The sequence below is a fragment of the Carassius carassius genome, chromosome 37 (assembly GCF_963082965.1).
Source record: "Carassius carassius chromosome 37, fCarCar2.1, whole genome shotgun sequence".
In the NCBI taxonomy this organism is placed as follows: domain Eukaryota; kingdom Metazoa; phylum Chordata; class Actinopteri; order Cypriniformes; family Cyprinidae; genus Carassius; species Carassius carassius.
Genome location: NC_081791.1, coordinates 7,871,628 through 7,894,727, shown reverse-complemented (window position 1 = coordinate 7,894,727; position 23,100 = coordinate 7,871,628). Strand labels below are relative to the sequence as shown.

General features: G+C 38.8%; 1 protein-coding gene across 1 annotated transcript; it reads right to left on the bottom strand.

Moving 5' to 3' along the window:
- Nucleotides 1-4,985: 4,985 nt before the first annotated feature.
- Nucleotides 4,986-22,341, bottom strand: LOC132118661 (transcription factor PU.1-like). Its single transcript, XM_059528631.1, has 7 exons — nt 22,227-22,341; nt 8,639-8,733; nt 8,337-8,357; nt 7,309-7,459; nt 6,568-6,698; nt 6,320-6,464; nt 4,986-5,652 (listed from the first exon to the last, which is right to left on the bottom strand). Exons 1-7 carry the CDS (start codon nt 22,339-22,341, stop codon nt 5,336-5,338), a joined length of 975 nt encoding a protein of 324 aa, XP_059384614.1. The 3' UTR covers nt 4,986-5,335.
- Between the last annotated feature and the right edge of the window lie 759 nt (nt 22,342-23,100).

The window sequence follows — 23,100 nt, the reverse complement described above, 5'->3', positions numbered from 1 at the left end:
ACTGCCGCGTGACCTTGATAACTCGAAGTGGATTTCCCCTCGGAGAAAAGCCCTTGGACTTGAGCCACCACTGTAGGGGTCTCATGTACAGCAGGCCAAAAGGTATCACGTTAGACGCAGCTGCCATCAGCCCTAACAATCTCTGGAATTGTTTGACAGTGAGTGACTGGCCTTCTTTGACTCTCTCGACTGATGTGAGGATCGACTCGATCCGAGCAGGAGACAAGCGTGCCTGCATCGTGGTCGAATTCCAAACTACGCCTAGATAGGTGGTTCTCTGAACTGGAGAAAGTACACTCTTCTTGGCGTTTAGTCTCAAACCCAGCTCCCCCATGTGTGCGAGAACGACATCTCGATGTCGAGCCGCCATCTGCTCTGATTGAGCTAGGATCAACCAATCGTCGATATAATTTAAAATGCGGATGCCCTGCATACGGAGGGATACCAGAGCCGCATCCATACATTCGTGAACGTGCGGGGTGAGAGTGCGAGGCCAAAGGGAAGTACTCGATATTGATAAGCTTTGCCCCCGAAAGCGAACCTCAGAAACTTCCTGTGTTGTGGAAGGATGGATATGGAAGTATGCGTCTTGAGATCTATTGTGACAAACCAGTCCTCGGATCTGATTTGAGCTACAATCTGTTTGACAGTGAGCATTTTGAACTTCAGTGACATTACTGAGAGGTTTAGATGACATAAGTCTAAGATCGAACGCAACTTCCCATCCTTCTTTGGAACTATGAAATACCGGCTATAAAACCCGGACTCCCTGACTAGAGGAGGGACCACCTCGATGGCCTCCTTCCTAAAAAGGGTATTCACTTTTTGTTCCATAACCAGAGCCTGCAGGAGGCCGACTATTGTCTTTCCACTGTGCGCAGGACCCATTGAGATACATTGGCAGTAGTTTCCACGCTGCTAGCTAATGTACTAAGGGAATCAGTCTCTCGAGACTGATCTCTGGAGTAAGAGGCCCCCGAAGGGGAGGCGAGCATCCCAGCTCCGCTACGCTCACGGGCGGAAATAACTGAGTAGTGCTCGCTGGAGGCCGCTGCACCCTGAAACTCCGGCAGGGTTGGCAGACCCACCTCCCGAGGGCACTGAGGTGAGATGGGCACCGTGTAATGAGGTGGACACCGCTCTACCCCAGTAGGGTCTGCCCTCTGTAGTCGTGACTGTTTGTACGCGGAGGGGGCTGCTCCCGCCCAGCAGTCCCTCCAGTACATCTAACTTCATGAGTCAAATAACTGTCATTATATTCCTCAGAATTTAATGAAATCAAACAATCAGACAAGTAAATACGGTCTGGATTGTGATACAATACACATTGAAGTGATATATTGAACTTCTCGAAGTTAGATAACAGTCATTAGATTCCTCAGAATCTAATGCAATCCAAATTCCTCAGAATTTAGTGAAATCAAACAATCAGACAAGTAAACACGGTCTAGATTGTGATAAAGTACACATATAGTGATATATTGACTTCTCAGAGTCATATTCCTCAGAATTTAAAATAATCAAACAATCAGACAAGTAAACACGGTCTAGATTGTGATAAAGTACACATTGAAGTGATAGAACCAACTCATTAAATGGAGTTAAAAATAACCAGACACGCGGTCGGGTATGGAAAAATTCACATCAAAACTGAAAATGATGTAATACACGCGTTGCCTCGACAGCGCGCGAATAGCTTAGTCACACAAACAATATTAATCCCCTCGGAGATTAAATAGCTGCTCACTAACGCTGCCCGTATAATGGCACTGTTTGTTTTAAACTGTGCTTATGCAACTTTGTTTGTGCAACTACAAGCTCGCCGACGCCCTCCGTGTCAATCTCCTCGGAGAAAGACAGGCAGAGCGTCAAGCCCGACGCTCGGGGGGAAGAGCCGAAGCTCGGGCTTCCAAACCCCGGAATCAGGCAGATCTGGTGGGTACGGTAGGAGATAAGGACGTGCCCGTCTCCATACCTTCCAGCAGATCGATCTGCGAACCCAACGAATGCCGGCGCGGCTTCGCCTCGGCGAAAGTGGAACCCGCATCGCGAGGAACGCTTGCGAAGGCTCACTTCTCGAAGAGAGCCCTGCGGGATCGAAGCGTCCGCATTAGCATTCGTTCACAATGCGGGTAGTCGGCCCCCTCGAGAGCCGACTCAGCGTGCTTCGATCCCAGGCAAGCCACGCACAAACTGTGTGTATCCCCACTCGTAATGTAGCGAGGGCAGGGAGGAACACACAATCTATAACGTGGCTTGGAATCACCCTTCATATGTTAGGTCTTTTGCTTTTGTTTTGGCATATTGAGCTGTTTTAGCGATCTTTTAATGGCTAAGGGACAGACAACAATAAATAGGACCAACAGGACAGACTTTGACATGCACACACAGAGCGCTTGCTGACAGATTCGAAGCTGAAGCCAGCTGCACGGCACGTGCTTTTATAGCTTCCTGGTCGCTACGTCACCCCGCCCGTGACGTCACGCCTTTCCGATGGACTGATGGCACACGATATTCAGAGTCGGTCTCGTCAGGGACGTTCCCCAAAAGCGTTTTGACGCAGCTCGAGTTCCTGAAAAGGAACTATGTTTACAAAAAATTCACTTTTTATGTGACTTTGGTGGTTTGGTTCATAATGGCATCAGAGCAACTAAATTACAATTGGGAAGAAAATATGGTCGTGAGTAGGGAAAAAAGACGTAGTTTACAAATTTCAGAGGCAGTTTGCCTTAAATAAATTAATAAATGAATGAATAAATAAATAATGTTCAGACAGGTCATACAATTCCAGTAATCACTTCATGCACAAAGCCAAAACCTCCATCATATAGTTCTTCAAGTATGTAAAACCAGCAAATGGGATTAAATAAAAGAGAACTGTAGTTGACATTTAATAAAAATGTATTTAATACTGTTAGAAATAATATTTATTTTATTAAAAACTCACTAGAGAATCAGTGTCATCAGTTGCTGAGTACACCTACTGTACTCAGCCTGAGCAATATTTTTCAGCTCTTTGTGGAAAGAGAGACACATCCCAAATCTGTTTTGTCTTCCTCTTGTTCTTCTCCCTCCATTCATCATGTCTCCTCCTCACCAGTCTCAGCAGAGGATGAGGAGGGTTATTCATTCTCCATTATCAAGTCATCTCTCCCTCCATCTGCTGGTCAGTGTTTATAAATGCATCATGCACATTTTAAAGAAATGCACGGTTTGTTTACCTATGGACAACAGTGCTGTGTTTGTGTATTCATCAGCCAAAGGCAATATATATATATGTAAATGCTTTATACTGTATGCTTTCTTAATTTTCACACAATTTTTGAGATTTTGTCTTATGTTAAAAAGAAGTTTTATTTTCTGTTAATGTTTCATCTGTTAATGTTGATAATTTGATGAATGATGATATATGAATATAATACTGAAATAACATCATTCCTCTGATGTATGTTCTACATGTTAGAGCACTGCAGAGTTGCAGTAGGTATTTGGTGTCTATTTACAGAACAATGACAAACCTTTTCAGTAGTTATTTCAGAAATAGGTAACCCCCCAAAACAAATAAAATATAAACCATAAACAAAACATCTGAAAGAAAACAATTCTTTTAACTGGAAAATGTATTATCAGACTATCTACATGTATATGAACTGCTCTATGACCTATTCAGTTTTTCAAGGAATATGCAATAATGCAATTATAAAAATAAATTCCAGTAGAAAATAAATTCCAGTAAAAAAAATAAATAATAAAATGGCAAATTCCCTTTCATCAGTATAATTTCCAAATGTTAAGTTTAGGTTCTGACTAAAGGGCATATTTAGTACTTCACTATGATTGCAAATCTTGTATTGATTTTACACAACACTACTGCAACCTGGAATTTGGCAACATGTGCTTCAGACTAAATTGTGTGTATAATTTTATATTCTAAGATCTAATTACTATACTAAATATTTTGTGTGGTTTTAACAGCAAGCCACTGACGTGTGATACAAACACCATCTTTCCCTTTTCTTCAATCATTAACAGTTCTGTTGTAGTGGCGGTTTTCCAGAGTGTACACATGCTTTGCATATTTGACCATATGTGTGTGAATATGTACATGGTAGGCTTGTGGTAAACTGCCACATCAGATGGGGCACAGGGTTTGTCAGTGATACTGTGATCTGTGTGAGCTCCTTGTGATGAGGTTTATCAGTATGATAATTCAGCAGGCTGTATAAAATACAGATGCAAAACCAAACCCCATAGTTTACATGTGGCTACATCAACAACATTCAAGAATTCTTATTCCAGGGAATTTATATTTTATGAATTTATGAATTTATTTTATGTTGATGCTTTTGAAATGTTATAATTCATATTTACATGTTATTGCCACTAAAAAAAACAAAAATACAGGCTTATTTTGTTTTAATATATACTATGATAACACCATGTTGTTTGGGTATAAAGTATTGTTTTACTATAATATTCTATCATAATACTCTCTTAAATACTAATCGCTCATAGTATTAATCGAAGTGCAATGTTATTTGCAACTGATATAAACAGTGCCTTCCAATCATATTTGTTTTGAGAAATATCAGTTTTTGGTGTTTTGCTGCTAAATGAAGTCATTCATAAGTCCTGTAGCAGATCTAGACAGGCGGTGCTGGGGGAGGTGGAGGGTTTCAGAGAAACTCTAAAGCTTTTCATGCAGCACCAACTTACAGGAAATCAAACAATGAACCAAGCTATTTAAATGTTGAGCTGCAGAATCAGCAGAGGCCAATCAGCTTGTGCCATGTAGTAAATGATGGGATTGCTAGCAGATTGCATGTAAAGAGTTTCAAAACTAAACTAGATATGTAGTATGGTTGATTCAGTCATATCAAGTATTAGATTTGACTTGAATAAAACTGGCTAAACATGATTACAATGTCATTTGGCTGGGTTCCTTGTTATTGTCAAAAACACAACTTTACATGTTAAATTAATTTATTCAGGCACAACAGATGTCATTTTAATGTTGTTACAAAGTCATTGAAATGAGCACAAAAATTGGCAACAAGCAAAACGGATTCATAACTACATATAACGTAGTGTAATGTTAACAATCCTCAGATTTATATAATTCAAAGATCACCTTCAACTTCTTAGAATTTCATGTTATTCCATGTTATTGTACATACAATTCCCAAGTTCAATTGAGCCTCAATTAAGCCAAATGATATTAGAAAATCTTTGTATTATGCCCACATTATATTATGAACATTACCATTTTCTGTAAAATACTCAGTATTTGTTTACACTTTTCCAGTTAGGAGAGATTCTTGGTGGATGAGCCACATTAACTACCCATGAATCTTTGTGAGTTGTTCTGAAGGCCTCTCAGTGTTCTCTCTGTGAACTGATAGGTGAGTTTACGCTTCACTTTGCAGATCTCTCCTGTTCGCGAATAGTTTCGTAGGGCGCGGGCCATTTTCTGGTATGTCATGGTTTTCCGGTTGCCCTTGCGTCTGCCCCACATCTCAGCCAGCCTTTCCTTGTTCTGGGACGAGAACTGGAACGTTCCATTGTTAGACTGAACCCACCAAATGCAGCTCCGCATGTCTGGTGTCTGTAGCATCTCATATAAGAACTGAAACAGCCGCTCTTTCCTTTTACCTGAGAAATGACGTTGTAAATGTCAAATGTATTTTAGTGACAACAGAATATTTGGTATCTATTCAGTGATCTCTGTGCACAATGAATGCATTCTGTTATCAAAATATATCATGACCTTTCAAATGACAGATAAAAAATTAGCCTATATAGTGACAGCCAATGTCCAACAAATTCCAAACTGGACATTGTTCGATCAGTTGAACCAAAGTCTATGTGAATCACTTGACTGTAAGGGCAACTCTGTTTGGGATTGAAACTACAACAATACAACATTTGATACTAAATAACCCTAAAATCTATCACAATTATATTCTGTGACTAGTTGCATGAACTGCTTAGACTATACTTACAAGTTAATAATCTATTTTTTTTTCTTATCTTTATTTGGACTAGCATAACATTTTTCTCCATTTTAGTTGAACATGTGTTGTTTTGGACTCCATTGACTTTCAATGAATTAACAGTTCAAACATTCTCCAAAATCTCCTTTTTGTGTTCTACAAAAGATAGAAAGTCACGCAGGTTTGAAATCACATGAGGCTAAGTAAATGACGAGAAGTGCATTTTAAACTAATTATCCAAATATACAGATTCACTAATATGAAATTACTTTCCCAAAGCCAAAAAGAAATAGGTGGAACAATGGCCTACCAATTCTCTGTCTTACCTGAGAGCGGCGCTAGAGCCAGGGAGTCATACGCAATCTGACCCTTCATGTCAGAGGTTGGTGATGGTGGGAATTCTTGGCAACCAGAACTGGTGGACAGCGAATCTGAGTCACTGTACTGGTTTCTGTCATACTGGAAGTGTCCCTAAAACATAGACTATTATTAATGACAACCAACAGGTCAATCTTCGCTTAAAAAAACTGCATACAGTCTTGACTGTGATATTACAGTGTCTGGTGAGACCTACCCACTCATTGTGACTGGACTGACAGAGCCATGTCTGCTGCTGCTGAGGCTGTTGTTGTTCATGCGTCTCATCTGTTCCTGGTACTCCACCATAATGCCATTCATATGTATAATGTCCAGACCAGCTGTTCTCTATGTAACACATCACTTATTATTATCACATATGCTGCTCCCTAGAATCAACAACACATGCAGGCTGTAAGAAGATATTTATGGTTATACTATAATTGTTTTTAAAGCTAAAATACATTCTCCTATGCAGCTTAATCGGCATACCATGTTTAGTTTGATTCTCCTGAAAAGTCTAAATACAGTTTTTCTGAGGCAGGCACTTTCAAAACATTGCTGTTTGTCTAAGCATCCGACCAGTCTGACATAGTAACAGCTTAACCAATAGTGTGAGTTTGGGGGCGGGGATATCAGTTTGACTGACCAATGACAGTTGTGCAGAAGGTAAACCTGTGATTTTTTTTTTCTGATTACACACGTCACAGGTAAGTACTTTTTAGTACTAAATTTCCATACTGTTTCTCCTCACTAAACTAAACTTTTATGACCCATGACATGGATTCCACATCTTGAGACACAAATAAAGAAGCTTTGTCAAAGAGGAACATTTCTGACCTTACAAAACTGAAAAGGCACTTGTACTCAATTAACAAAAGGAGAAGTGACCCTTCCCTCAGTGGTCTGTTCCAGTGTTTTAGTTCTAGTGTGTAGTAGTTGATTATCAATCGCACACCCGCCATACCGTGCTCCTCTTGATCTCTCCTCTGCACACGTGGTGCTGACATCACCTCCACCGAGTGCTCCTGCAGGTACTCCTCTATCATGTCCAGGTCAAGGTTCCCAGACGACGGCTCTTTAGGGCCCAGATCTTGAAAGTATTGAATCTGTAGGTAAGTCAATGCATGTTAGCAAACACTGAATCAAATAGACATTACACAATGTACAAGACACAAGCATTTTCTTTCCTTCTTCCTAGATTCACACTCAATTAAATCTAAATATAATATATTACTTAAAATATCATAATGTAACCACTCATGAATGACAGCTGTTTAACAGGAATATTGGAAGGAAGTTGCAACAAATACGCCTGACTAGTATATTCTTCCTGCCCTCAGTAAAATTTGGTTTTTATTTACACCAACAGAAATATTTGCATAGTGTGTGTATATTTAGTGGTACTATTTTGCCTCTCTTTTGAATTTATTGTGTACACTACATATAAAGTATTTTGACAGTATTTTAAAGGCATACTTCAACACTTATTTTATTGCATTAAACAACAAAATGTCTAGGCATCATTAAGTACCATTTATTTTATTTCAACACCAGCATATAATTTCCATACAAAACAATGTTCTTCGAAAACATTAAAGTGTCTTAAGAGTCACTTTTTTCACCACTTTACATTAACGCCAAAACTTTACAGTGAAATCTGCACATTTATTGATCAAATATGATATTATATGGACATAATGACTATTAAGGTAATAGCGTTTCCAACACACTTAATATAAAAAGTTATACAACAATTGGAAATCTACTAATATGATTGGCCAAGAGTATGATATATGATATATTTTACTTGTGTGATGCTTAAATATATCACAAAGCTGCTTATATATATATATATATATATATATATATATATATATACACACACACACAAAATAAATCATCTGTCAATTGGTCATGCATTTTTCCCAACGCTTTCCCAATTGTTTTCCCTTTAGTCAATCTAAATAAATGAACAATACTCACGTTTTCAAGAGTTGCCAACATCTGAAAACAGAAAAAAAAAATCAGTCAAATAAGTAAAAACAGCAGATGAGCACAAACACCTAAATGTGACTCTACATGACGGAACGGAATGCTGTTAGAATGCAGTTTGATCACATCACGTTTTTCTGAAACATAATTCGCAGCTCATGCAATGAAACTTAAAGAGTAAAGAGAAACAGACAAACACTCCTGTAAAACAAATAGTTTTAACAAAAAGTGCAAATAATTGCTAACACAGCAGAAGTTTGAATGATATTGTAGATTTATTGATGTTTAGTTACCTCAGTGCACTTCCAGTGAACACGACGACTTAGTTTATCACAACAGAAAAGTGGAAAATACCGTGACTGGATGTGAGGTTGGAGTTGTACATCACCTGTAAAGTGCACCTGTTGTCTCATCTGATCCTTTTATATCCTCCCAACTGTCTCTCTGCTTTTGCCCGCCTCCTCCTGGAATACTCATAACGTTGAGCCACCCTTCCATCATCCAAATGCAAATCTCTATTAATCAAACATTCATCTGGGTTTAACGGTTTGGGCGAGTCTTACGGTCACTCCCCTTTGCTCTGTCTGTGACAAAGCCTTCTGGGCATGTGGTCTGCGTTGGTACTTTGTGTCCTAAGAACTGGGATTTTACTCATAACTGTCACAGCGATTATTGAGGTAATTCATGTATTACACAGATCCCGATTAACTTTTTTTCCCTGTCAGAAATCTAGCTTGAAATGAAACGCTGTTGTTGACATGATTCTGGATTAACTACTTGAAAACTATTGTGAGAGATATTACATGCATTTTCATCATGTTAATTTGTGTGAAAATAAAATCCCACGGACAGCTTTGTTGATGCATGTGAATCATCATCTTTCTGTTCTGTGGTCAGTAAAACAATTTAAAACATATTTCCTTTTTTTCCCCACTTTTTATTTGGATTTTATTTTGTGTAATATCCTTCCGGAGCACAAAGGTTCTGTTGCACTTCTAGTAAATAGTTTTCAATAGAGACTTGTTTGACTTGACATACTTTCCAGTGCAATAAAAGAAGAGAATTGAACTAAAAGAATTGAACCTCAAAATGATAAGACTTACATAGTACTATTTTTATGATGCTTTTTCAACAACATGAGTGAAAAAACAAATAAATGTTGTGTTATTACTATAATTAAATCTCATGATAACATCCTTTTGACTGGAAGATGATGTTCTTTGGCAACAACGATTACATATTTTATGATAAAACATGAAAAACTGCATGCTGCGCACATGAGACAGTCGAATGGCCGGTGGTGGATTAGCACTTTTGTGACATAAAGAGCGTTACTGCATTGGTTAGAAACGGGGAAGTACCTATCCAAAACATAGCATAGCAGGAATCTACACCTCAGACTCTAGAGGAACACAGAAGAGGATTGGAAAGTGAAATGAGGAACAGCTTTAGGCCTGTTGCAAACTCACACTTACAAACCACTTTCTGATAAATCCGGTCTGATTCACTTTTATCAGACAAGGTTTTTTTTTGGGTGATATGGCTTGAGTCCCTCATTACTGTTTCCAAAAGTGATTTTGTCAGCAATAAAATTATTCTTGGCCACCAAACCCTTCGTAAACAAAACTGTCAAACTGTATGATTTAAAAACATTTCTTAGTGTGGAAAATAAATTAAAATGCCTGTAAAACTTGACAGTCAATTGTTAGTCTAACCTGTAACTAAGCAATAAGGTAATAAATGTCAAAAAGAAAACAATTTCAAGGCCACAGCAAATTTAAAGTCCAGGAACAACTGAAGGATTAAATGAATATGAGATTTATTGCAAACAGAAGTCAATAACAGCAGAAAATAATCATATATTGCATTGCAAAAAATAATGGTAACATAAAATGGCAGCATCATGTTTTAAATTCTATTTTAACAATTTAAGTCAAATATTATCGTAACTGAATCATCCTAAATTCATTAATTTATACCAACATACGGTGTTTAAAATATCTTTTATACAAAGTATGCATTTCAGTATAAAATCCCTATCGTAGGTCCAGAATGTTACAAATATAAACATCTATCACATTAAATGTCTGATCACCATATCACAGACCTATTTAGGGACTAAAACTGTGACTTTTTATTGTATGAAAAAAAAAAAACTAACTAAATACCTTCTCAGATGAAAGGACTGACATGAAGGTGATTAAATGATAACATGATTGGTGTAAATAAATTAAGAAGTATAAGCAAAGACTGGCATATGATTGTCATTTACAAAAGTACACTTCAAAATCGTTCTTGTTAAAAAAACAGCATATGCTGGTTACAGTAGGTATGTTTTGAAGCTGGGATGCTGGTTTAAGCTGGTCCTTTGATGGCGTTTTGTCCTGTAAAAATATATATATATATTTTTTCAAAATTATAATGATATTGGAGCATGATGTGGCTGCATCAGTGAATGGTGAGATATTTTGCTAAAAAAATGATCTTGCCAGACGAATAGTGTAAGAACTTCATTACATCTTTTCTGTCTCCATCTCATTAAAATCCACCAGTTTTAATGAGGTTTTACATAAGGTGAATGTTTACTGACTTCTCAGTGTAAATGAGAAACTCCTAGAAAACACTTGAAAATAGTGTGTTTTGAAATGAAAACTGTTTTCAAATGTTTCTGCACTTACATTGTCATTGCTCTTCAAATAAAACAAAAGATCCTCATTTGAGAGGACATAAACAAATCCCGTTTATAGACGCTTCACTTCAGTGAGGGAAAAGGTCATCCTCATTCTAACTGGCATTTGCTAATATGCTAATGGAAAGGAAATTTCTGAGCTGGGTATTATAAACAGACAATACAATGACAAGGTCTTGAACTGTTAGTCGTGAGAAGTGATTAGTAATGAAATCACAGGCTTCAGAGACAGCTGAAAAAAATACATCTGGCTCTCTGGCTTTGCCTTGTCAAATAAAGTCCACCATATGGAATATGGTGGTTTTTATGAACTCACCGCTCACTTCAGCCTAACCTCCAATGAGTTATCGAACTGTCTCGAGTGAGTGTTTACTCTGTAAACAGGTATCTGAAACCCCTTTCAGTGAGAACCAACATTCATCCAGTGAAAATTCACTCATTTGTGGACATATTTGTTCTGAATCAGTTCAAGGGATAAATAATATCTGACATAATGTGAACTCTAAGTAGGAATTTACTGTCTGAATTTCCAGATTTTGCCTGCCAGAAAGTTCAGTTTCATTTTTGTTATCCAAAGTGACATTTATTATGCAGACTTGAAGACTCTGATACAGTAGCTGTCATCAGATGCATAGCCTCTGGTTATAAGCAATGCATGGATTGCGTCATTTATGCATAATTGCTGTAATGTGTTTGCCAAGTTTTTTTTGTTTGTTTTGACTCCTAGTAACCGCTGACTTGTGAAACTGGATTTTTGGAATGTCGATGTATTGAATTGGACGTACAAACAGATGCCTTTTTAACCCTTGCCACCTTGTTAACGATGAACAAAGATGTAAACAATAATACCAACAATGATGCAACTGGTTCTACAAGGGGGAGCTGTAAACCAGACAAGCTCGTTTGGAAAAACCCCTGGCTCAAAAAAATATCTGGCAGTTGTGTTTTCTGGCACCTGCTGCTGATTAGTGATGTTAAGAGACAAAAACAAGAGCTGCAGGTGTAGTTTTCAGAGATACGAGAGAGCAGATTCTTATCATATTAATTTTTTATTTTATTCGTACTACATGTATAATTAATAAGGGCAAATGGGACAGGATTCATATTTATAATATTCAAAAATGAAGGTCCCAGCTAAACAGATATCAGGACTCTCAGGACAAATTTACAAACTAATGTTAATAGAATCTTCTTTGTGAACGTTAATATTGTTCTCAAAATGTTAGCACAAAAACATTATACATTACATCAATAATCCAACATTTTTATGAAATATTTCAGTTTGGCATCTTATTTATTTTAAAAACACCAAAACATGTTTTTTGTGTTAAAAAACTTTGGGGTTAAAAAAAATTATATACAATTTTAACCCAACAGCTGGTTTAGTCCATATTTGACCCAAAGTTGGGTTTGAAGCCACCCAGCATTTTTAAAGTGCACTACTTACTAGTTTCAGATGGTTCATTCAAAAATTTGATTCCTATAATTTTTTAATCAGATGGAACATCAGGTGGAACATTCCCTTTTTCTCTAACATTCACATAACCAAGAAAAAGCAAGACCATTTTAAGTTTGAATGTTCAGAGAACACATGAGTCATTAAATAATTTACCATTTTTCTCAACTATCAACACAATCTCAAAACTACACAACAACAACTGTAAGGGACATGTGAGTATCTTTGTAATTATTTCACAAGTTTTGACGCAAATCTTCTTATCTTGTATTCATCATGCGAAGTCTCGAAGTTTCCTTCATTGTTGTTTATACTTCCAAGTCAATAAAAAAAAATCACATTTCTCAAATACAACATAATCTTCTTGTTCAGTGATATCTTCTCAACAACTTATTTGCAGAGATACTTGTGAGCCAATTTATGCTATATGAAATAAAAAACGATCAAATGCTTTGTGTTCTTCCATTCGTCTGAACTTACTGCATCTGCATCAATATCTTTTCACAAGAACTACAAAAAAATGACGTCACTGAACATGCACAGTAAGAACAAATATAAACCAAATAAATATATTCAACAGTAAATAACTTTTTAACAAAAACAATTATTGTACCAAATTTACATAATAAAAATGTAAAAATATAAATTCTGAAATATGAAATATGGCTCTTACATACCGGGCCCTAACTGACAGGCAAGCAGATTAACAATGACCTTTTTAACAAAAACAAAAGAGCCATGCTGAAATAATACTTATATCATGCATTACCTTAAAGACAATAAGTGTCTATTATCTATTTCCTGGAATATCCATAGTTTTTGTAACTTACAAATGAGAACAATAGAAACAGTCAGGTCAACAAGAGAACAACAACAGTATACAATTGCCATGACAAGTCTCAGTTAGTCTAGTATAAAACGCATAGCCAGGTTTTTGTTTTTTTTTTATAAATGAAAAGACAAGAAAAGGAAAAGTGCTAGTATTAGTTGGTTAAGTGCTATCGAAAAAGATGAGTCTTTAGATGTTTCTTGAAAATTGAGATTGGGAGGTCATTCCACCAGCTGGGCACAGTCCAGGAAAAGGTCCGTGAGAGTGATTTTGAACTTCTTTGGGATGGCACCACAAGGCGTCGTTCACTTGCAGAGCGCAAACTTCTGGAGGGCACATAAGATTTAACCAGTGAGTTTAGGTATGTATGTTGGTGCCGTGCCAGTGGTCCTCTTGTAGGCAAGCATCAGTACTTTGAATTTAATGCGAGTGGCTACTGGTAGCCAGTGTAACCTGATGAGGAGAGGAGTAACGTGAATCACCAGGAGTTCTGTCTTCGTAAGGTTAAGCTGAAGGTGATGGTCATTCATCCAGCTAGAAATGTCACTCAGACAGGCTGAAATGTGAGCAGCTACCGTCGGGTCATCTGGTTGGAATGAGAAGTAGAGCTTTTGGTAAGAAAAGCCATGCTTCTGAATGACAGATCCTAATGACGTCATGTAGATGGAGAAGATAAGTGGTCCAAGTACTGAGCCTTGAGGAACCCCAGTAGCAAGGTGTTGTGACTTAGAAACATCACCCCTCCAAGACACACTGAAGGATCTGTCAGAGAGGTAGGACTTAACCCACAGGAGTGCGGTTCCAGAGATGCCCATCTTTCTGAGGGTGTACAGGAGAATCTGGTGATTAACGGTGTCAAAAGCAGCAGACAGGTCCAGTAAGATGAGTACTGAGGATTTTGAAGCTACTCTTGCTAGTCGCAGGGCTTCAGTAACCGAGAGCAGAGCAGTTTCAGTTGAGTGGCCACTTTTGAAGCCAGATTGGTTGCTGTCCAAGAGGTTGTTCTGTACAAGGAACATAGAAAGCTGGTTGAACACAGCTTGCTCAAGTGTCTTTGCAATGAAAGGAAGAAGGGATACCGGTCTGTAGTTTTCAAGAAGCGCTGGATTTAGAGATGGTTTCTTGAGCAGTGGGCTTACCCAAGCCTGCTTGAATGCTGAGGCAAATGTTCCAGAGTGAAGAGAGGAGTTGATAATGTGAGTAAGCGAAGGTATGACTGAAGAAGAGATCGCTTGAAGGAGGTGAGTGGGGATCGGATCAAGTGGACAAGTAGTAGGATGATTGGACAGAAGTTTGAAAACGTCCATCTCGGAGAGTGGGGAGAAGGAGGAGAAAGAGTGTGCGTCGGTCATTGTTAAGTTGTCCTCAGTAGAAGAGAAAGTCTTGAAGTGTGTCCCAGTGTCACAACAGCTGTTAATTTTGTTGTGGTAGTAGGATGTTTTAGCCGTGAAGACATTTGCAGAGAAGGAAGAGAGGAGAGACTGATACACACTGAGGTTGGTAGAGTTTCTTGATTTCTGCTATTTCCTCTCTGCAGCCCTGAGAAGATAGGCAAGATGGAGAGATTGAGCGTAGGTTCCGTCGAAAGGTGACCTGCGTTGGAGTGTGTGCCGCTTCAGGAGTAAGTGCTAGGTTAGCAGTAATGAGGAAGTTGTCTGAGGTGTGCAGTGGAGCAACACAAGAGTTGTCCCCAGAGCAACAGCGCGTGTAGATGAGGTCCAGTTGGTTGCCTGATTTGTGAGTCGCTGTAGTAGACACTCGCTTGAGATCAAATGAGGTGAGCAGAGTTTTGAAGTCAGCAGCCTGGGGTTTATCTAGATGGATGTTGAAGTCACCAAGCAGTACCAGAGGAGTACCATCTTCAGGAAAGTTTGATAGCATTACATCCAACTCCTCCAAGAAGTTTCCCAATTGACCTGGGGGATGATAAATGACCACAAAGTGGATTTTAACATGGTGGGTTACAGTAATGGCATGTGATTCAAATGAACCGTTACCTGTAGGTGATGGCTGAAAATCAAATTTCCATTCATTTGATATAAGGAGACCAGTACCTCCACCCCTTCCAGTGGTATGAGGAGTGTGGGAACAAGTGAAATTAGTAGAGAGGGCTGCGGGAGTGGCAGTGTCTTCAGGTTTGATCCAAGTCTCAGTCAGTGCCATGAGGTTGAGACCGGAATGAGTAGCAATAGAAGAAATGAAGTCTGCTTTGTTAACTGCAGAATGGCAGTTCTAGAGACCAACTGGAATATAGAGCGTAGTAGTAGAAGTCAGAGGGACAGGCTGTAGGTTTTTCAGACAGGCCTTCCTGCGATGTACGTAGCGTGCTCTTTGAGTGTCAGTAGTGATAGTAGAGATCTGAAAGCACATAGTGACTACAAGTGTAAGAAATATTTGAGAACAAGCTATAAAAAAGTAAAGAAAGAGGAGAAAAGCAATACTCAAGTGCCCTGTCGGTGGAGTCGATTGTCTTTACACTCGTCAGTCTTCACACGAGGAGGATTCACACGAGGGCTGCCGCGGTGAAACCTACTGCTTTTGTATTTGCCTGATTACCTGTGATTGAAGTCAGCTGGCCACGCCTCACTATTTAGCAGATCGAAACTGGGCAGTCCCGCGATAGGCAAATGCAAAACTAAGTGCCACTTTCAGCACGTATTTACCAGGGTAAGACGCACACAATTTAACCCAAAAATTTTCCTTGCAATGACGATCACAGTAGTCTAATGAGAAAACAAGACAAAACACTCAAAAGTTGCTGTCCTTCTCTGTTGCTCGGCTGTTTCTTCTGTTTATTAACATGTTAATAGTTAACAGTCCATTTCACAGATAAGGCAACTTGTCAACAGGCCTTTCCAAGGTATTGGTCTTAGCTTTAACCAAGATACATCTTACCAGTCCTTTTTTATCTGGAAACGTTTTCATGATTCTTCCAAAGACCCATTAATTTCTTGGAGACGAGTCGTCTATTATGAGGGCAACATCTCCAACTGAAAGTTTTTTTTTTACTTAAGTCAATTTTTGACGCTCCTGGAGCAAAGGTAAATATTCACTCACTCACTGCTTCCAGAATAGGTCAGCAAGATACTGAACTTTGTTTCCATTTGTGACGTGCATACATGTCTTCCATTTTGGAAAGTCCAGGAGATAAGGCTGGTTGCCTTTTCATTAATAAAAGGTGATTAGGTGTAAAGGGTTCCAGATCTGTGGGATCATCTGTTGTAATGGTAAGTGGTCTGTCGTTTATTATATCTTTCACTACGCACAGGAATATATGAAGAGTTTGGTTCCAAAACGCTATAAATCCAAAATTGTTAAATTGAGAAAAAAGGCATTTTCTTTCCCAAAAGACTGTTTGTATGAAAATTGTTATTTTCTGTTTCAAACTGTAACATATCATAAAAAAAAACATAAACATAAAAAAATCAAATCCATATTTTGATTTTAAACATTTATTAAACAAAGAATTTTTTTCTTCTCCAAAATGCAATATATCCATAACACGTTTTTCCCCAAAATGCTACAAATCCATTTCATCAACAAAAACTCACTTTCTGTATGAAATTGAGCAAAGACATAACAAAAAATAACAAGGAAAGGTTGTCTATACATATGACAAACCCCAAAACTTGAACAACATCACTTATATTAAACCATTAAACCAATTTTTAAAAGTACATTCATCTCGCTGCCTTTTTCAGATTGCATTAATTTCAGTCTGATATTAATGCTGTTAATAGCAACATTTCAAATTCATCCTGAACTCATACGTAACATTAGAGCAAAATTTTGTTTCTGTTGCATTCATCTTGTTATTCTGTACACTACATTCATTAAATTTTCAAAACAATGTACGAAACTGTACAATTATTAAGTTAAATAGTATTAAATAGTAAGTTATCTATACAAGTCCCAAACTTGGACAACAGATTTCTAAAAAATACATCCATCACAATGCTTCATAAAAACATGTTCATAAAAACAATATTTCTGTGTCATTAAAAAAATAACAATATTTCTGTGCAAAATATAACTTTAAATAAACAATACATCTGTGTGAGATTGTGCAACATAACTAGGCTATAAGCAACCATGACAGTCGATTTACATAACAACAAATGAACAAATTTCTTATAGTGGAACACAGATATATGAAATACATTAATCATGTTGTAGTGCATGTTATTTATTTATTTATTTATCTATCTATCTATCTATCTATCTATCTATCTATCTATCTATCTATCTATCTATCTATCTATCTATCTATCTATCTATCTATCTATCTATCTATCTATCTATCTATCTATCTATCTATCTATCTATCTATTTATCTATTTATTTATTTATCTATCTATCTATCTATCTATCTATTTATCTATTTATTATGGACAACTAAACTCACCCAGCGCTGCACAGAAAGTTGCCTTGCAGACAGGAACCTTCGTGGGATGATCCTTGGAGAGCAAGTAGTACTCGTTCGTGACCTCCCTCTCCTTCTGTGCATCTTCAATTGCCACCTAAGGAAATCGTCTTCGCTCTACTCGTTTTACTGTTATCAGGCGTAAAATTGCTTGGTCTTGTTCGGCCTTCGTGGTATGACAGTAAAGAGTGTCGAAGTTTTTTACAAGATCGTCAGCTGTCAGTTTGTCGGCATGACAAAAGTTTTTTGATTCACTGTGAGAACAAGTGAAGTTTCTGACTCTCTTTCTGACTTCCCTTTCGTGGTTGTCTTTTGACGGCTTCTTTCCCACAGACGACACGACCACTGGCTCCTCAATACCATCAAAGTTATTCATTTTAGTAGCCTATATAAAAACTTAAAAGTCTGAGGCGAGTGTTTACCGGCATCTACTGACAGGGTGCCGCCATGACAGTTTGCGTCATGAAATGGTGCGCGGTGATTGGTCGAATGGAACTGTAGGGCTTTGCGGAAAAACAGGACTGGCGTTTGTCTCTGTTTGAGAAAAAAGGGAAGAAACAGGGCAGCGAAACACGGCGGATATCGCGTTTTGTTAAAAACTGATTATCGAACTTTGAATAGAGAGTCAATGAGGAGCTTGTTTTGGCGGTAACTCGTTTTTTTCAAAATTGGCGTTTATCGCGTTTTGGAACCAAACTCTTCATATGCAAGCTGTCATCATTAAGTGTTTGTTCTTTCAGCACAGATCTCAGGATTTTTCTAACCGTCCTTATCTGTCTTTCCCACACTCCACCGAAATGGGATCCAGAAGGTGGGTTGAACATCCACTGAATTCCTTTTTGCAAGAGAGTACTTTCAATTTTTGATTGGTTCCACTGTTGAATGGCTTTGAGCACTTCAACCTCTGCACCTATGAAATTAGTACCGTTGTCACTTCTCATAATTGACACTTGTCGCCTCCTGCACACGAAGTGACGGATGGCATTTAAACATGAGTCGGTGTCCAGTGCATGTGCAACTTCAATATGCACAGCTCTTGTTGTCAGGCAACAATACCCCATATCTTTTAACATATAATTCTCCCTTGTCTGACCTCAAACAGTCCAAAGTAGTAAAACCCTATTCTGTCTAGTGGCAGCTCTGACATTTTCTGCTCTGCAGCCTTTGCTCTGATCATTCTACATGTCACACATCTGGAAAGAAACTTCCTAACGATGGAGTTTGCAGAAGGAAGCCAGAATTTTTGTTGTAACTTTGACAACATATATTTTCTTCCGCAATGTCCAATTCTCTCATGAATATCTCTTAAGATTAAAGTAACATGTGAGTCTTTGGGTATAATGATGTGATGCTTTGCTTGCTATGACATTGTAGATATACCAAGACGACAATAGCAATCCATCCTGAAGTGTCAGATCCATTTTAGAAAGGCAACTGTTCTTTTTCACAGATGGATTACCTTTTTCCAACATGGACATTTCTTCTTTGAATCTCTGACTTTGAGTGAACTTGATGATCTCATTTTCAGCCCTTGTTAAGTCCTGCATTGTTAGAGCTTTGCAGTTTTCTGTTGTGGAATTTGTTTTCCATGCCACGGCTCTCTTTAATTTGTACCAATCAAAGTAATAATTGATCAGTTTGTTCACAGCATCCGTGTCATCCACTGCATACAGAAGATTTACTAAGTGTTTAACCTCACTGTCATCCACATTTGTTTATAGGTCATGATTAGTCTCAGGCCAGTTGCTTTCTGGTTCTTTGAGAAAAGAAGGACCATTAATCCAACTCACATTTTTCATGAACCTTTCACAAGTAAGTCCCCTGGATGCACAATCAGCAGGATTCATTGAGGTATTGATGTACCTCCACTGTTGTGGTCTAGTTGACTCTTGTATAATGACAACTCTGTTGGCAACAAACGTTTTGAAACGAAGACCTTCATTTTCAATATATCTCAAAACAGTGGTGCTGTCAGTCCAGAATACAGATTTATGCATTTCTAGTTCCAGTTCATCTTTCAGCATCTTGTCTCTTTTAACAGCAACAACTGCAGCAGTCATTTCCATACGCGGAATGGTGGTCTGCTTAAGTGGTGCCACACGAGACTTCCCCATCATGAAGGTGCAATGTGCAAGTCCATCAGCGTTTAACAATCTGAGGTATGAGACTACTCCATATCCCAACTCACTAGTATCTGAGAAGTGGTGTAGTTGCGCTGAAGTGGACACTCCAAAGTCAACTGGTTTTATACACCTTGGTACACTGAATTCAGTCAACCAGGAAATCCACTTTTCTGCAGTCTGTTCTGGAATGTCATCATCCCATGAAAGTTTTTCTCTGCATAACTGTTGCATTAGAATCTTTGATGGCAATATTACAGGTGCGAGAAAGCCCAAGGGGTCATAGATGGACCTTGTGACTGACAGGATTCCTCTTCTGTTTACAGGTTTTTCTTTCAAATTGATTCTGAATTTGAACACAATTGAATTGACACACCATAACACCCTTAATGCTCTCATTTTTGCTCAAATCCAAGTCTCTGTCACCTGCAATTCTTTCACCTTCTGGAACAGAGGCCAACAAGGCATGACTGTTGCTTGCCCATTTTGTTAGATAAAATTTCTCCACTAGCACAACGTTTTGTGATATCATTGTGCAAGGCAACTGCTTGAGCAGAGCTTGAAACATTCTTGAGAACTGTATTGACTACTTCAAATGATGACTTGCTACGATTGTCGTCTGCTGTTTTCCTAAGGGCAAAATTAGATACACTTGGAGATGATTTAGCCCCAAAGAGATGGACAACCATCTTGTACTCATCCAAGTTCTGATTTACATCTCCATCTTGCCACCATAGGAAGCGAAGCATGTCACTGTCTTTTTCAGGAACTCTCACCTGGTAGTACATAGTTTTAATGTCTGCAATCATGGCAACTGACTCTTGTCTTAAGTGAGTGGGCACTCCAATGAGTGAATTTGTCATGTCTGGACCCTGTAGGAGTTCACTATTTAAAGACATTCCTTGGAAACTGGCAGCACAGTCAAACACCACTCTCAGTTTCTTTTTCTGAAGATAGTATACCCCGTGATGAGGTATATACCAAACTTGACCATCTTGACGACTGTGTGATGTATTCACCTTGACTGCGTAGCCTTTGTTTAGCATGTCAGTCATGAAGCTTGTGTATTCTGCATGAAAGGAGCAATTTTTCTGAAATTTCTTCCTGATATTTAGTGCTCTCTGGACAGCAGCAGTAAGATTGTTAGGCATTTGGATGACCGTTTTCTTGATAGAAAGGTCAATGTAATAGTGACCATCTGAAAACTGCACTGAATTAGACACAGATTACAAAAACTGGTGATCCATTTGCAGCAATTCAGCTTTGTCATCACAATTTCTTTCAGGAAAATCGTGGTTGTACTGTTGTATCAGCATCTGTTCCACACTCTCAATGGAGATTCTGTTGACTGTAAGGTTTGTTTGTGCATCTCCATGAATGCTTTCTTCAACAGATTCCATAAGAGGTCCATTTAAAATCCATCCAAGGGCAGTTTTCACTGCATACAGCCCATTGTGCTTACTATGAATTACTTTCCAACGTTCCTGAAACTTGAACTCCTTGTTTCCTATGAGGATTTCCACTCCAGCATCAATGTGAGGCAACTTCACTTAACTAAGGTACGGCCATTTGTCAACATCATGTTGTTGTGGAATGTTTTCCATTGACACTGGTATGCACATTTGTGTGAACACATTGGGAAGTTCAATGAAGTTGTTTTCTTCCAATCCACTCACTTCCAAGTCAGTGAGCACATCACTTTCCACTCGTTTCTTTGAGTTCATGGTGCTTAGCATCATGTCAATCTTTCTACCCTGGACATTCAACTGTCTTGCTAAACAGAAGGTGGCAGATCTGCCTGGGTCAATAAAAGCATACATTTCCAAACACTTATGACTCTTTTTGGACTTTATCTTGACAGGAACTATAGCAAGAACACAGTGGTAACATCAGTCTTTTCAACTTTTACTATTTATTTCTCAGGAATCTTGTCTTGTCTGGTTAAGTGTAACATGCTAGGATGTTTCTTTGAGCACAGCTGACATGTGCTTCTTTTGTTACAGTCTTTGCCTAAATGCCATTTCACTAAGCATCCACAGCAAAATCCAATTTCCTAAAAAGTCCAATTTATCTTTATATGTCTTAGCACCAAACTGGTAACATTGCTCCAAGGTATGACCTTTCTCACAGAATGCACAAGGTTTTGTGTAGGCACTGGTGACTGATGTACTGTTGGTTTTTATCACAGTCAAGTCTTTGAGTTTCACCAACCTGTTTGACGTCAGTTACAAACTGCTGCTTCTTTATCACCTGCCAAAGCATCCAGATCTCCAAAAAGTGAGTTTGATATCACCTTTGCTTGGCGATCAACAAATTCCACCAACTAAATGAACTTGGATTTTGTGGTTAATTACTTCAAATTACCTCTTCTGGCGTTTATCTTGCTGTGGAGCTTCTCTTCTAAACCTTTGTCAGTTGGCGCCTTTTTGCAGTTGGACCGCTTAATAGCATCATCGTCGTCATCTTTGTTTTCCGCCATTTGTGAAACTTAAGTTCCTCTTCAGGAACTCAAGCTGCATCGAACGCTTTGGGGAAACGCCTTTGGCAAGATCAACTCTGAATATCGTGTGCAATCTGTCCAATGGAAGGGCGTGACATCACGGGTGGGGTGACGTAGCGGCCAGGAAGCTATAAAGGCACATGCCATGCAGCTGACTTCAGCTTCTTGTCTTTTAGCGAGCGCTCTGTGTGTGCTTGTCATTCTGTCTTGTCAGTCTTATTTATTGTCGTTTGTCACTATTAGCTCCTTTAAGTAGCTATAGTATGTCAAAGAGCAAAGCTAAGACTAGGCATCTGAAGGGTGAATCCAGACCGCGTTTCAGATTGTGTGTTCCTCCCTGCTCAACAAAACTAAACATTAGAGGCAGGGAAACACACAGTCTATGCGTTGTCTGCCCGGGATCAAAGCGCGCTGCGTATGATTTCACGTGTGCTTCGATCCCGGAGGGCTCTCTTCGAGAAGTGAGCCTTTGCCAGCGTTCCTCGTGGTACCAGTCCCGCTTTCGCTGAGGCGGAGCGGCACCGCCATTCGTTGGGTTCGCAGATCGATCTGTTGGAGGGAATGGAGACGGGCACGTCCTTATCTCCTGCCTTATCCATCAGATCTTCCTGATTCCTTGTGTTCGAAAGCCCGAGCTTCGGTTCTTCCCCCCCGAGCATCAGGCTTGACGCTTTGCCTTTCTTTCTCCGAGGAGATTGACACGGAGGGCGTCGACGAGCTTGTAGTTGAACAAACATA